The sequence below is a fragment of the Danio aesculapii genome, chromosome 9, assembly GCF_903798145.1.
Source record: "Danio aesculapii chromosome 9, fDanAes4.1, whole genome shotgun sequence".
Classification (NCBI taxonomy): Eukaryota; Metazoa; Chordata; class Actinopteri; order Cypriniformes; family Danionidae; genus Danio; species Danio aesculapii.
Window position 1 is genome coordinate 4,407,189 of NC_079443.1, and position 16,933 is coordinate 4,424,121.

At 37.6% G+C, this 16,933-nt stretch overlaps 1 protein-coding gene across 2 annotated transcripts in view; it reads right to left on the reverse strand.

Moving 5' to 3' along the window:
• Nucleotides 1-16,933, reverse strand: part of ubr3 (ubiquitin protein ligase E3 component n-recognin 3) — a 151,766-nt gene that overhangs the window by 56,780 nt on the left and 78,053 nt on the right. Inside the window, exons 28-31 of one of the 2 annotated variants that reach the window (XR_008838320.1) lie at nucleotides 14,628-14,738; nucleotides 8,726-8,962; nucleotides 5,718-5,854; nucleotides 4,702-4,787 (exon numbers count right to left, since the gene is read on the reverse strand). Coding sequence is in view for 1 of the 2 variants with exons in the window: in XM_056464685.1 (XP_056320660.1) it covers nucleotides 4,702-4,787; nucleotides 5,718-5,854; nucleotides 8,762-8,962; nucleotides 14,628-14,738 (535 nt within the window). In the remaining variant the exon portion in view is untranslated. The remainder of the gene's footprint in view (nucleotides 1-4,701; nucleotides 4,788-5,717; nucleotides 5,855-8,725; nucleotides 8,963-14,627; nucleotides 14,739-16,933) is intronic. The other variant, XM_056464685.1, reaches the window with a different exon arrangement.

The window sequence follows — 16,933 nt, forward strand, 5'->3', positions numbered from 1 at the left end:
GCAGCTGGAAGGACATAGAAATTTGCATTAATGAGCAGTTGGACAAGTGAGTGTATGCTAATTTGCTATATTGGTAATTCCACCAATAAACATCAATTAATTGAAGGACAATGTGATCATGTGACTGAAAACCTTGTGAAGTGACGCGTTCAGATTTTGGAACCACTAAAAAAAATTAAGTTTCGACACCCCTATTTATTGAAAACGTCTAACATGTCAAGAAGAAAGAAACAAAAAAAAAAAATCATAATTTCATATAAAACAAATAGCACGATATGAAAACAGGTGTCAAGCAGTGAAGAATATTTGCTCTCATGCTACTAGTATATTATTATCTTTTCTTAATTTTTTGCTGTTAGACCATTGGACAAATTTACTTTGGTTCAAACCAAAACCAAATGCAACCACAGACAATCCACCCCCACTACTGCCACCAAACACCGCTCAAATCCTCTTTCTTCGTCCATACTTTTCTATTTTGCTGTTCTCCTGCTGATGCGATCACTAATGTACTGAGACTGAGTAAATGTGCCGCTCTCTGTGGACGTGTGTTTAATGTAGCTCAGAAAATGGCAGCGCTGCTGGACTGTGAAATCTCTTCAGCTGCGCTTTAGCATTTGGATTTTTTCATAAGAAAAAAAAAATGAGTGTGTATAAATGAGTGTGTGGATGTATGCCGACTGGTCTCAATGGCAAAAATCCAACAACAGCAAACCTGATAATGTCCTTCTTTCTAGTAGTCATTATGCAAATACAGTAACTCGCACTGCATCATCCTAAAACGAATGGCTTTTTTAACTACTTGAACAGTCACTTCCTGTTTAAACCATGGATAGTAGAACACAAGTCACATTGACAGTTAGGGCTCCTCAACAGGAAAATTTCATTTAGCTGGTGTGGTGTAGGGGTTAAGGTTCAGGGTTGGGTAAGAAGCAAGGCTGAATTTCCTGAAGGCTCCTGCAATCAACCTACTTGGTCCTTAAACACTGAACTGCAGACAGTGAACTTCAATTCGGAGCTTATGAAACTGTATTAAGGTCTGGAATAGTAGGTTTCACTTTCGAGACTGTTGTTTTATCCAAAAAGCAGCAGGACTGCTATACAGCAAATCAAACACATACAAAATATTATGTTTGCTAAATGGTGCAGTACGTAAGTTTGACACCCATTGGTTAAACTAGGTATTGCACTCCTGATTCAAAACACACGCAAGCGCAGGTTGCCAGATTGATGACAGCAAGAGGCACAAGCCTGTCTATCGAGCCTAAAGGCTGATTTAAATCGTGTTCTAACTAAAAGCAATGACACGCAATAGAAGGTATATTTTCTATACTAAGAGTTTTGTAATTAAAAAAAAAAATATATATATATATATTAGAAACGGCTTCTATTTCTTGGAGCTGAACTACAGAAAACTGACAATGATCACCTCAGGTACACCTCATGTGCTTTATTCAGTGTTAAATGCTAAGAATGTGAGTTTGAATGCCATTTTACATGACATTTACTGCCATACTACTCAAAACAGCACCAGATAGTTCACCTCAGATCTTGAAAATAAACCGCTTTAAAATTTAAAACTTTAGAACTGTGACTCAATGCAAGCCAACACATATCAGAGATCCAGTACATACATTTAATAATGTTAAAGAGGTTTAATAGATATTAATTAGATTGTAACCCTTCCCATTTCGTTAGAGTGCAGTGAGTGCACTACTCTGTGATTCTGAATATCTGTATTTACTGTATTCTGTTGTGCTGCGTCTGGTGCAAACAGCCAAATTGCTTACCACTGTAAATCTTGTCACGTGGCATGTTGTTAGGACACGGGTTTACCAAGTAATCTGTTACCCTAATGTTTACGTTTGTGATATTTACATTATTTGCCAATTAATAACCTAATGTGGAACTCTGAATCTGCATCTCATTTCACAGGCTGTTACTGCCCACCGGAGGTCGCATTTCAGTCGCTGACACATACTTTTAGAGCCTTTCTGACTGAATGAATGAAATACGTGGTTTTCCACCAAGGCAATCCGGGGTGCTGAACTATAATTGGCTAAAGCGGCAATGGGCAGTTTAAAGGGACCAAAACAAAGACAGACGTTCCAGTACGTAACACACATTTTCAAAGCAGAAGTTCAGCATTGTTTTTCAGATAAACAAGAATGTTCACTTAGCATGTTTTCTAAATATCTGCAAACATATTATGGTATTTTTATGCTTTAGAAAAGTCAAAATCTTACATACAGCACCTTTAATTGACACAAAAAACTATTATGTCAAGATAAGTCTTTGTGAACTAAAACTGGAGAGATATTCAATATACTTGTATGTAACTTGAGAGTAGCGTAAGGCTAAAAGTAGGGTGGCGTGATTAATCGAAGGCATTTTTCATGCACACTTTTGCCTTAAAAGCAGCTCTGTAATCAGGGTAAATCTCCAGCGGTGTTTTCACTATTTACTACACAGAGTCATTTACATCTAGTCAATTAGGTGCTAGAGTAAGGAGAGCCAGAAGAGCATGTCTACAGGTGGTTTGTCAAGCCCACTCACCTGTGTGATGCACACTTTATAAATGCAGTTGCTTTTTGTTTTTGTAAGAAAGTGAATAGGCGCAAATGAGTAAAACTGGTGCAAGTGTCGGGTAACGTGTCAGAGAGACGAAAGAGTGTGTTTTCTACAGGTGGTTTGTCAAGCCCACTCATCTGTGTGAGAGACAATCACTTTATGGTTGTCAGGATTGCGTCATAGCTATATTTCACTCACAAGCTAGGCAAAGATTGTGGACGGTTTAATCAGCGCAATCCTAAAAAGAACCGTTCATGACTATTACAAACGTATAACATGAAATGCTAGTTTGTAGTAAAAATGTCTTATTTAATTATTATTATTATTATTATTATTATATTTGTTGGTCTCCTTGCTCAGTTTTGCAGCCATGTTGCTGCTAGAGCTGGTGCATTCAGGGAAATTTCTCAAACTCATTTGTTTGTGTGGTCCTGACTCCATTTAAAGGACTATATGGCCCTTGCCCCTACCATTACGCCTCCAAGCAAAAGAGAATCGGGACAGCCCTATCCTTTCACGTTAACACAAATCAAGAGGTAGGGGTAAGATAAAGGGCTAAAGCCGCCTTTCCACTGCACACGACATTTGGACACTACTGTCGGAATACGCCCCCTTGTGGCAGTCGCACAGAATTTTCAGTTCTGACGCGCACCATGGGAGAGAAGCTGTTCTCGCAGTGTCCGAAATAAAGGAGTGCAAAAGCAAGAGCCCTTATTCTCCGTGCGTTCACCATGGTTAAATAAATCAATGAATACTATAACTCATAGACCGCAAAATTTTTTAAGGAAATGTGGAGACAACATAAAACATAATATTTTTATTACTTTATTACTTACATTTATGATTAGAAATGTATTTTTTTTATATAGACTTTTTCTGATTAAAAAAATAACCAAATAAACTCCTATTTCTCAACTCGCGCACACGGACCTGCTTGGACAACACTGGAAAACCACATCCGGTTGGCCGGTTGCATTCGGTCTAGTCGCAGGAGTTTAAATATTTCAACAGATCCGCAGCTCAATTCGGATTCCAATTTTCTGCATACAGAGATGATCAGAACTCCAAGCAGCTCCCTGACTACTCTCTTCCGGTCTGTCACTTGTTGTGTGTAGTTGAAAGGAGGCTTAAGAGGTGGAATTGGGATCGGGCCTTACCATTCAATCATGTTTATTTTGTGACTAGTACTACAATTGAAGAGATCACGAGTGTGATTAATCCTGGTTTTAGTGGTGTTTTTGGTGGGTTTGGGATCAGTGGTTTGCACTGTCGCCTCACAGCAAGAAGGTCACTGGTTCGAGTCCCAATTGGGCCAGCAGGGACTTCTGTGTTGAGTTTGCATGTTCACCCCGTGTTTGTGTGGGTTTTCTTCGGGTGCTCTGGTTTTTCCCCACAGTCCAAAGACATGCGCTATAAGTGCACTGGATCAGAGTCATAGAGAATAAGAGTTGTGACAACTCCATTAACTCAAATGGAACATATTTTTCAACTGCAATGGCGGCTCATGATGCCTCTCACTAGTTCCTGGAAGTTAGCACTGGTTCTGCACTTTTGAAAGGTACAAAGTTTCTAAAAATAACATTGTGTTTGTTTAATTTTATCTAACATTTTTTGAACGAACCACAAAGCACTTCCTGGAACTATATGCATCTACATGAATCAAGTGACAATCGAACATTTTGGACCTCCGTTGTCGCAACTCTCTTTCTCTCAATGGCTCTAAGTTGGGTAAACAAAATTGGCTTTAGTGTATGAGTTTGTGAATGAGGGTGTATGGGTGTTTCCCAATACTGGATTGTGGCTGGAAGGGCATCAGCTGTATAACACATATGCAGAGTAATTGGCGGATCATTCCACTGTGGTAACCCCTGATAAATCAGTGACTAATTCGAAGGATAGTGAGTGCGTGGGTGTGTGTTTGGTTGCTTGCTAGCTTCAACAGGGTCCAGTTTTGTTATGAGTATTTGCAGTGTTTGAACAACTACAACCTCTCTGACACTGCATTAATAACCAGGGATATTCTTTTTAAAAAATATTTTTCAATTCATTTCTACACACAAATTTTAAAGTTAAAAATAAAAATAAAAAAAGGCAAAGAGAGAAAGACGAAGAAAGAAGATAAATACTCACTGAGACAGGAGCGTTTGGCAGCAGCACTGGCCCCTCCACTGCATAGATTCCCACCACGATGAACCAACTCCAGCTCCAGATTTGTTCTGAAAGGGAGAGAGAAAGGAGGAGAGAGAGAGAGAACATGTGAAAGTCTGTGGACAAGAGCAGCACTGCAGGAAATCATCAATAGTTTTAGTAATCCTTTTACAATGCCATATAAAACTTAACCCCTTAAAAAAGTGTTTCTGCCAGCATCCATTACATACACGACATTCATGTACTTACAAAGTGCACCATGTAAATAGCAAATGCACCATGGCACAACGCAACTGACTCTTAAAGGGAATGGGAGATGAGACTCTGATTGGTTTAATGCAAGTTATGCTCAAAACACACCCAGAACTCATTAAGAGAATAAGAACAACCCTGTTAGTCCATGCACACCATATTTTTCCATCCTTAAAATAGCAAAAGTGGATTAAGACACACTCTGCCGTGTTCTTTAGACTATGCGCTTGGCTCATTAAAATAGAGCCCTAGATCTCTAAAGGTGGGCGTACTCTGCAAATTCTAATGGTTGGAAGATCATTTGAGGTTTATGTGAAAATCATTTCAATGCACAATTTTATGACCTGGAAAAATCTGAAGCAATCGCAATCCTCACTTTCAGAGCCTTGCAAAATATCATGTGATTGCTTCAGAATTCACCAATCATAAAATTAAACGTTTTTCACGCTATTGCGTATCACTCTTCTGCCTATCAGAAAAAGCACAGTGTAAGTCTGACTAAAAACCGAACGTCTACATTTTACAGTAGAATTTAAAGAAGATTTTACAATGACATTGTGGTCCTTTGGTGAATAATATTGTCATTGGTAACCGTCACTATATGTGAGAGACACCAACATTTATAATACAACAATGAACACTTGAAGTTGATTGAGAACATTGAAGATAAAGTTAGAAACACTGATCCATCTATTGTTTAAGTCTTACATACCTGTAAAAAATATAATTAAATGGCTCTTACTCACCTGGCCACAGAGTACATGAACAGGAAGTCGTTGTCAGGTGACCCAGGGTTCTTCCCATAATCCGTGTATTTCTTCTGGGTGGTGTTTTTAATGTCCTTTATAACAGATTCCATCTCTTTACTCAGGTTCGACTCGATCTGGGAGGAGGGAAAATTACTTTAGATTTGTGAAGGCATATGTGTGTTTGGGGAGATGCACCAAAATAAATTACAAACATTATGGACGCAACTGGACAAAATATGAAAATGTTTCATAATAATTGCTTATTATTTTATTAAATAATACAAAAGTAATTTTTAAAGACTTTTTAAATCAAACTCAACCTAAAACACTGATTTAAAAAAAAACCAAGACAATAAAACAAACACATTTTATTGACAGTGAACAGTCCATATGTAATTTTACCAGTGTTGCCTTGACAGCAAAGTAGAGCTATTGCAAGGAGCAGGAACAAGTATAATACATAGAAATTTCCTGTTGGCGAGTTCATTGATCCCACTTGCTTGATGAGCATGTGCGGTTTACGTATAGAAAAGTATAATTACACATGAGCGGAATATCTTATAGTTTATAGCTTATAGTGTAAGCTGAATACATACATTTTGTAAATTTTTGCATATTAAAAAATAAATTTGACCTCACATTGTGTGAATCGTACTGACACACCGCCTCCGAAACTTTCGTACGTCATTAAAACATTCTCACTGGGTTTTTTTTTTTTTTTTTTTCATTTTTCGCATTCGAAAAAGTGCTTTGAGAGGTGTATTGACACCCAAATACAAAAATACAAAAGGCTGTCACTTTTAGAGCTTTTAGCCATAGCTAACTTTATGACAAACAGTGTAAAATATAAGACAGAATGTGGCGGACGGTTGAGAATCCCTTTATGCTAGATTCTGTGACTGGCGCACATCTCCTCTGCTGCTGTTTGGAGCATGTGTCCTTACATTTGCAGTCCAGACTGCTCATTATAATCGCCTCATGGTCCGCTTCGGTCCATTGTGCTGATACTTCAACTCGGCCGCCATCTATTATGATGTCTGTATGTACTGCCAGTCACTGTTCCGAATACGCTTATTTCACGTGGCCGCCATTTTAAAGAACCAAAGCGAGGCTGCGGTGGGAAGAAACCCGGAAGTATAGGACAAGGACTGTACACATTACAGTAACATGCTGTGGAGTACACACCTCCAGCTGTTGCCGAGATTTCAAAATGCAGAACTGGTGTAAACATCACTTTAATATAATTCAGTAAGTTTAATTTAGAAAATTAAAAGCAATTTAGCATCAAACAACATCACAATCTCTTTAAGAGTAATATGCTCAAGTGTCCTCCTAGGCTTCAGATCATGGCAGCAGGTAAACACCGTGGGGACGCTTCCCTGCTTCAGTCTATGTTACCCAGTGAGCGATAAAACACTGTAGCACACCCTCGTGTTGTCTGTAATAGTGTTGTCCCGGTACTGAAGTTTTAAAACCATCTATTTCCCGCTGAGTTAACATTGAAGCGCCGCTGAGCGCAGATGACTCGACTGATCTTCACGGCTGCTTCGCGTTCCAGTCTCCTTGTATCTGTGTTTGCACTCAGTTTACTGCCCTTCACCCAGTGCAAACACAGATACACGGAGATGCGAGCGCGAAGCAGCCATGAAGATCAGTCGAGTCATCAAGCAGATCGCTCGGCTCGTCTGTGTTTGTACTCGGTAAACAGCGGAGGGTGAACTGATGACCTTCTCGGCCAATCACAAGCTATTCTGTTGATCACGTGAACACAATGGCAAATCAGCGCTGTTTTAAGAAAGCCATCAACAGTGCCTTAAATGTTAGCGGGAAATTGATGGTTTTTCTTTTAATTCAGTATCGTGACCAGTCTAATATAGTGAAACAATAAGTTCATTAACTCGCGTTTGATAAATGGCATCTAAAACGTGTGTTTGGGAAAGAAAACGTTAGCTAACTAGTGCCGTTTCCCTTAACTTAGCTGAAAATGAGCTCTGATATCCCTTTTTATTTTCACCATTCATTCAGTACGGACCTTCGGGTCACTCGGAAGGCAGTGAAATTATAAATTTGTGTCACTTTCTCTTCGCTGATAAGATATACAGCAAGCTACACAACGTTCCAATGTAACTCCCAACGATACTTCCGGGTTTCTTCCCACCGCAGCCTCGATTTCGCTTTTAAAAATGGCGGCCGCGTGAAATCAGTCTATTGGTTTACGTATATAAATGTGAGAAGTCTCACAAGCAATGTATCAAAATTCCATTGATTTCCTGAAATAAACCATTTGGGGATAATCTCCTTCCTCTCTATTTAGCATTGGATGAAAACAATATGTAGCATATTCCTCTTTGTTTTTCTACTTTGGAGAAGAGAGAGGAGAACAAAGCATCACTGCTTCAATTGACTTAATGTTTTGTGTTCCTTCAGAATGGATTAATACGCATTGGACTCAATATGTGCAAGGTTTGTATACGTGATGAATTTTTTGGATATGAATATGAAAAAAACGCACATACAAAAATTTCAGTGAGTCCTTAATATTGAGCTTTTCCAAATTCTGAATGTGGCATGCACAAGCTTGTTAACTGTGCGCTCCAAAGCACAACAAACTGCCCAGCACAAGCCATTTAAATGAATGGGTTTCATAGCGCAGTGCTTTGTGTGTCCAGTGTGAAAGCCGCTTCTCACAGCACAGTGTCTACCGCTTGAGGGAGAGTAAAACCAGCACGCTGAACACTGGAGAAAGGACACATATTTGCTCATACACTTATTTTTGGCTATTCTCAAAAATTTTCAGTGACAGAAAATTCCGTGCCTCACTAATGTTTGACATGCATTTATGGCATCAGCTTGAGCCTTTGCGCTATGAGAAGTTAAAACACAGCAATGTTAGATGGGGCATGAAAGTTCACATGAAGGTCAGTGTCACACACGTTCTTACTCTGAATGGAGGGATGAGATGGACAGAACAGAAAAGAGGGGATGCGGAGCACTCTAATAAATACCAGAATTTGATCTCTTTGCTTTACGCTGGCTCTTACAGGGAAAATGCCCAGCTGCTCCTGGAGGTCTTCTACTTCCTTCACCAGTGTAGACATGCTCTTGGTACTGGGTGCGTGCCAGGCTCCGGTCTCCATCCCTCGTCCAGGACGACAAGGTAAAACGCTGTTGGCAAACTGACGACAAAGCGGACAGGTGAACTCGCCTTTATCCACAGAAATCCCCTGAAGAACCTGATCATTCTGCAAAATAAGCAAATACAACAGAGGTTCAGTTATGGTTGATTTAATGAAGTTAATGGCTGACTAGTTCTCAAAAACAAGTAACAGTATCGTTTATAACATGATTGGCTACAGTCTCACTGACTATTTATAATCCATAAAGGCTGCTCAATACTGTAGTTTATTCTGTTCTCATGCCGCGGTCACACTAGAGTTTCATACGGCGCTGCGAAAAGAGGCAGGATTAAACAGGATGATTGGACATTAAAAAAAAGCGAGCGACAGGTCCATATTTTACTGTACAGAGAGGTCATGTTTGATCTTCGATTGGTCTCACACAGCCATGTGATGCGATTTCGCAGGTCAGAGTTCACCAAGCTTGAACTTTCCAATGCAGTGAACTGCAAAACTTGTCAAAGGAGCTTGCGTTTCCGGTTTGTCGCATTTGCTAGCGTATGAATGTGAGTCTATGGGATGAAAAGTGCAGTGTGACCACCGCTTTACAGAACTCTAGGATTGAATCTCGATAGAATTTTACCAATTCAGATTACAATTTCCATGCCACTTATTGATTGAACATTTAGACCGGTTCACACAGGTATTAAGGGACAGGTTACTTTTCACACCTGTCATTTAAATGCAGTATTTCTTTTGTCCGTTTTAGACCACTCTCAACCACTTCTCTGGTGAGGAAGGGTCTGTTAGAGAAGATTAGCTTTCTCTGATCTTTTTCAACTGAAAACTGACGCAATTGTTATCATTTATAGAAAACAAATCATTTTAAAAGTACTAAATCATTTAACACGCTTTATGAATAGGCTATTATATGCATTAAGAATGAAATTATAGATAATTATTTTCCCTCCCAATCTATTAGGCACACACACTTTACTAAATTTTACAGTTTTAACATTTATATACGCTTTTGTTAATCAAATTAAAAAAAAAAATTATGGGTCTTTTGATTTAAAACATTCCACAAAGGATCGGGAATTGATGAAAGATTATTGTACAAAGACAAAGAAAGTTCCTGGTAGATTACCAAGAGGAAAAAAAAATATGCGCACAGGAATTGATATGAGGAGTGGAAATGTATATTTTGTCACAAGCATATGATTCTTAATCCAAGTATCCTATTCAAGAATCCATTTTTAATTTCCAACCCAGCAGACCTCTGAGTGGTAATATATGTGCTGCAATCGATCTTAATTTAATTGCTTTTATAACATATTTTGACATGAGAAACCTCTAGTGACATTATGTCTTATTTGTGGATACTCATGAATACAACCAAAACCAATTTTTTTATACAATAAAGATAACAAATTGGTTTCACTATCTACTGTAGTTATTTCAAACGTGCAAACAGATCTTTAAGGATATTGCTGCGTCATTGTTGTAAATTGTTTGAGAATGAATGCTGATGATCGAGTTGCAAACAGAGCTGTTAGTGTGTGGACATTTCCCCACCCCAATACATGACGCAGCACAAAAGGAAATAAGAACTAAAACTAGACCAAATCAAACAATTTACAAGACTAAAACATATAGTATGACTAAACACTTAAGTTCCTTTTAGCTGAAAGACTACGGCTGCGTCTAAAAATCGCCTACTACACAGTAGGTACTGCATTTGAATTTAAACGTACTACTCGACCGTTAGAAAAATACATTCTATACAGTATGAATGAAACTCACTCCCATTCATGAATTCTCTCGTGATGCATGATGGGATAGCATAGCGACCATTCGATGCGCACTTCATAATCTCTCCGGAAGTAGTAGGTCATCTGGGTACTTCTCCCATACTGTTCTTCGGATTCTATAAATTCGGACATACTACTCTGCTCGCATACCGTTTTTAGTGTATTACATAGTATGGAAGAATTTCGGACGCAGCCTACGTTTAACATGGTTGCAATGATTAAAAATGAGCACTGGTTGCAATGCAGCATGGGTGTTTTGCGAGTAGCATTAATCATAGTCTTAAGGGAGTCTGTGGGTAAGTAGCCTGAGGCTGATTAAAAGAACAGGTTTCTACAACCCCCCTCTACTCCTCCGAACGTCAATGTCTGCTCATGTTGCAGTTTATTAAGCTGATGATGTCAGACCACCTCTATAGCACAAGCACAACTCTCTTCTGAAAGGATCAGTTCATTAAAAAAAAAGTGGTGGATGAACCGCTAATGATCTCGAAGATCAGAGTCTGAATTAATAGCTCAGGATCTCATCTAGAAAAAGACATTTTCCATTTCAAGCAAAGTACTGCTGAACATACAGGCATGTGCAGCAAAACACCAAACTAATACAGTTCAGTTTAATCCACTACATGCTTTTTCAACCTTAAATAGCTCTTTTGCACAACATCTTGCACAATATTGTTCTGTATTATGTAAAAGTACTTGTATAGTCCAACTTAAGGTTAACTTGTATAGTTAAAGTAAATCAAAAATTTGTGTTTATAAAAGACTCTTACTTCAATTCACCTTTACTGCTATAGCACAGGGGTGTCAAAGTCATTTTCACCAAGCGCCACTTCATTCAAAGGGCCGGTTATGATGAAATTTATCCAAATTTTTCGCACACTAAAAAATTCGTTTGACCTCACGTTGTGTGTCAATCATATAGACACATTGTCTCCGAAACTTTCGTCTGTTAACAATTCAACAATTCAAAACAATTCAAGTCGGTCTTCGTGTTTTGAAAATTCAGGGGCGCCATACAAGCGAAAGGCAAAATCAAAAATGCCGTTGGAAAAACGAACTCACTAATACGCATCGAACTCATTGTGCAAGATTAGAATACGGAAAAAAAAACATGCAGAAATTTCGAACTTCAGCATGCAAAGACCTTAAGACCATACAAATGTTACCACTCCTTAACATACTGCTAAATAATTCTCTATAATTTAATTATAACTGTATTAAACTAACAAACAATAGCATGTATTTGCATAAATGTGATTTTAACATGAGCAGGATCGAAAAAACGAATGTAGTTTATAGTCAATATACAATATAAAGTAGCATGAATTTCTATTCGAATGCTGTGTTCACACCAAACACGAAGCATGCGTCGTCACTTGCTCTAAACTACTCAGAGAATGTTTTTCGTCTAATGCTAATTTTCCACTCAAGTTGAAAACACCTGCAGATGGGATTGAAGCAAATTCGGCACTTCAATGTGATTGAACTTGAATTAGCAGAAGACTTGAAGCTAATTCTGCTCATTTGCCACCTACTTAGCATTGACTGTATGTAATCTACTCACATGAATACTTAAACTTGCATATGGTGTGAAACATATGCCCTCTAGGGACACATAAAATGATATGGTGAACAGGATTTGGCCTGCATGCCTAAAGTTTGACATTCCTGCTATAGCCGTTTTTATAGTGTAGATAGTGTAAAAGCAGCTTTACATAGAGAATTAAAAGCTGTAATATTTTAGATTGTGAAACATTCAAGCAAATCAAGCAGGCCGGAGTGTAGAATGGTAGATTGGTGGTGTAGTTCTAGTTAAACTTTAATTCACTACTTGCTTTTTTATCCTTAAATAGCTCTTTTGCACAACATCTTGCGTAATATTGTTCTGTATTATGTTCAAGTACTTGTATAGTCTGTCTTCGGTTATGTGTATAGTTAGGTATATACTGTATTGTATATGTATAGTTAGTATAATTAGATTACCGCTCCAGTATGTTAGTTGTGTATAGATTTAAAATGGCTCTTACGTCCAGCGTTGTGTTTATATTTATGATTATGTTTATGTTTATGTTGCGCGAATACACGACATTTCGTTCCACTTTATGTCCATACATGTAGTGTTCTGACAATAAAGTTGACTTTAATTCAGTTCAGTTTAATATAAATGTCACATTTGAAGTCTGATCCACTAAAGAGCAGCTCCACCATTGACCATTAGTCAATGTCTGCAGTTTTTTTTTCCCCAAAGCTAGAATATGTGGTTCAGAAGGCTCAGGTGCCGAGGGACCCATTAATAAATGATGAATAGACATTTGGAATCCTACTGACAGAGCGTGGGAATGGTGACAGGAGAGTCAAACTGCAGCCCTGACAGACTCCAGATCAGAAGCCACTTTATTTTAGACAACTAGAGGAATCATTCCAGGATAATTCTTCAGTTGGGTTAAATCCATTAAGACGGGTCTAAATGATATTAAGAGGGGTCTCAATGCTTCTTTGAGAGTGGGAACACTGCACTGCATTTACTAGCTGTAGTAATGTTTCCTCATTAAAGCGTCGAACAGCTTGTGTAGTGTAGGGATGGATGTGAACCTACACTGAACTCACAGTTTGGTTCGATTGCAATTATCATATCAATTCAGAGGCAGTATTAATATTAAGCAATATTAATTTTAAATTAAGCACCTTTGTTAATTATACCACAGCATATGTAGTGTCATGAAAGTCCTTACTGTACTTAACATTTCACTTACACTTAATATTTACATTAAAATGTGCAAGTAAAGATTTTGAATGTGTTGTTTTTTAAAAAAAAAAATAAATAAAATAATAAAAAATTCGACATTACATTAAAAATTGAGTTTTAAATTAGTCATGATCAAAGAATTTTAACCGAATTTGTTAAATTCAATACTAGTAATGATCAAATGCGGTTTGTGAAATATTGATTAAACGTGCATTATTTGCTCCTGCACAAGATAAGGATTTAAGATTTTTAAATTAAGAATTAAGGCTGATTTATACTTCTGCATCAAGTGCGAACATACGCTCCGGCACAGCCGTCACACGCTCACAGACCCCTTGCCATGGCTGATGCCGTTGCTCACGTGCACATCGTGCACATCTCAAACTACATGTCGCAACGATGAGTCTCGCAAGTTTTGTGATTAGTCAGCTTGGTAGAGGTGTGACTAATGTAAGCGGTGCTAGTAAGTGTGGAGTCCTGTGAAGGAGCTCCGGATGGAAATTTTTGTTTTGTGTTTACCTTATGATTAAAGATGATCCACTGGTTCCTGCCTCTGAATGAGCGAGTTTTAGCTACTTGTAGTGTTTGGAAAAAACAAAACACTCGCAAAGAAACTCGACACAGGGGAACATAAAATCCTACTGCTAGCTAGCGTTTCGGAAGTGTTATTGCAGAGCAACACAAACAGCAGGCAGACGTATAAATGCACACTTAAAATGTACCCGCAAGGCAGGCGCCATGGGTCATGCAGATCACTCAACGCAGAAGTATAACCCAGCCTTTACTCGTACAGGTAAATTTATAGTTATATACACAAATGGCAGAGAAAACAGTAATGCGCCAAATGGAAGCCCTATGTTAACGGTGTCCAGAAGCGCCGTCGACTTCTCTGGTCTCGCAGGCATCTGGGATGGACCATCACACAGTGAAAACATACACTGTGGTTAGATGAATCATTATTTCAGGCATTATTTGAGAGAAATGAACGCCTTGTGCTCTTCGACCAAAGAAGAAAAGGATCACCCATACTGTTACCAGTAAGAAGTCCAAAAGCAAGGAATCATAAATTTAATTTCAAATTTAATTCAAGCACTATTAATAACCTAATGTTTGTTTTTACATACTTTCCAGGCCTTGAAACCTGAAATCCAAGTACTTTTGAGAAGTGTGGGAACCTATTAATTTGGGCACCTCTAGTGTAGTGATCAGTTATGAAGAGCTGAGTGACTCTCACCCGTAAGGACTCCATGTAGGACTTGTGACAGTCTATATGCAGAGTGTGGCCACACGTCTGCACATACACCCCTCCGTCCCAGCCAATAGACACAGACTGCAGACAGGAACTCTGGGGAAATTAAAAAAAGAAAACATTTCTTTAACATCACCCATGTGCTACTAAAAGATTTAACAACATCTTCTGATATAATGCTAAACAAATCTTACAAGATGAAACTGTGATAACAGTGCTGCAGGAAAAATGTCAAAATGTGGAAGACTTTTTTATAAATAGAAATATCAGCAAAAGTTTTTTTTGCAATTTCAATGAATTGACATAATTCTCGACTTGCATGTTGATTTTGACATACTATAGTATAAGTAGTATGAGATTTAACGCAGTTTTGTCTTGTCTGATGCAATGAAAGGAAGCAGATGCAATATTTTCATATGTGGCCAATTCTAGTCAGAGGTTGGTCAACACAAGTCAACAGTTTGGATTGGCCTTTAATGTGTGCTCGTTCTTTTTTTTCTATTTCAGACAGGATTGCTGGTCTGTTCCTGTTCAATTTCTCTCCAGGATTGCTGTTAAACAATAATTACAAAAGTATATGTAAATCGGCAACACTTTACTTTAAGGGGTGTTCATAAGACTGTCATTAAACCTTCATAATCATGTCATAACACATTATGATGTCATTAGATCAGTTATGTCATTTTCAATGCAAAGATGTCATAGCTTGAAATGTTTTCGTTATAACAACTTCACAATCAAACAACACATCCTGTCTTTGTCTTCATGACAACTTGACATGACCATAAGTTGTCATAAATCTGTCATAAACATAACAGTCATGTGGCCATTATAATTTTCATGTATTTTATAACAACATCCCTTAATATTTTACTTTACATCAACTACAGTGGTACAGATTATTGAATTTGTAATTAAAATGTGATAAAAAAAATTGACATTGTTATAAAATTATTGACACTTTTAATGGGAATTTGAATGACAAATTCAGTTTGTTCCACTGAAAAAAAAAGATTTAAAAAAATGACAATTATAATGGCCTCATGACAATCATGTTTATGACAGATTTATGACAAGTTGTTATAAAGACAAAGTCAGGTTGTAATGTAAGGTTTGGGCCTTTACGATACTCGGAAAATATGTGATATTTTTGTTGAGTGTTGCGATAACGATATTTCTTACAATATAACTTAAAAATGCTATTGTGTCAGCAATTAAAAATGTATTTGTTCATGTAAATGTTAATACTACAAAATAAACATTTAAATAAATGTAAAAACACTAATGACTAAAAACCTTCGATAGAAAAAAATTTACGAAAATCCTACTGGAGAGGCAGGGATGAAGAAAGGTTATAATAGTTTTGGATTTTTCATTAGCTTTAGATTTTATTTCGTTTTGACTTTTTGTTTTCAAATTCAGTTAATTTGAATTAGCGTTTAAAGGTAGATTTTCTAGTTTTTATATTTTTATTTCTTAGTTTTAGTTTATATCAGTTTCAGCGTTAGTTTTAGTTGTTGTTTTTTTTTTTTTTTTTGTAAATTAGGATATTTGTTAGGTGCAATGTTCAAAATCATCAGAATAAATATTGTATAATAAAATCTCCACCACTATCATTTACCCATCCTCAAATTCAACAGCCCACAAGATAGCAGCCTTAAGTGAAAAGGCTGCTTCTGAGGTTAAATGCACAGTAGTGATGGCAAGTTCGGATATTTAAGGCGAACTGTATCATTTGTGAGAATCTTCCCTTGTTTGCACTCAACAGACCAAAAATATGTAGTCAGCAATCAAAATTTCAGTCATTTAAAACATCACCATGATCTAAAACGTTTCCTACAGCTAAATTTTGTAACCCAACTGAAGCATGATTCACTTATTTAAAGGCCATTACGACTTTGTTATAAAATAAACGTACGCATCGCCAGATCTTTTCATTTAAGCCTTCAGGTTACGCGCGCTGCAGTTGTTCAAGTTCAGTTCAGTCACAGTAAGCTGTCATGAACTGTGTGTTCGGTTCATTCAATCACCCATGCGCAGTATTATCAGTTCACCTCTTCTCGAATCTGATCTCAGTGTACTGTTCTAATAACTGAATAACTCAGTATTTATTGGTTTATTTTGAGTCAGAGGGAGTTTTCAGGAGGATTCAGCTTGATTTTTGTGAATTAGTTCAACCGGTTCACTTAAAAGATCCGTTCAAAAAGATTGAAAAGTTAAAAAGAACGATTCGTTCACCATTGCGATCACTAATATAGATATAAAACCCATTATCGGGCACAAATGTGTTA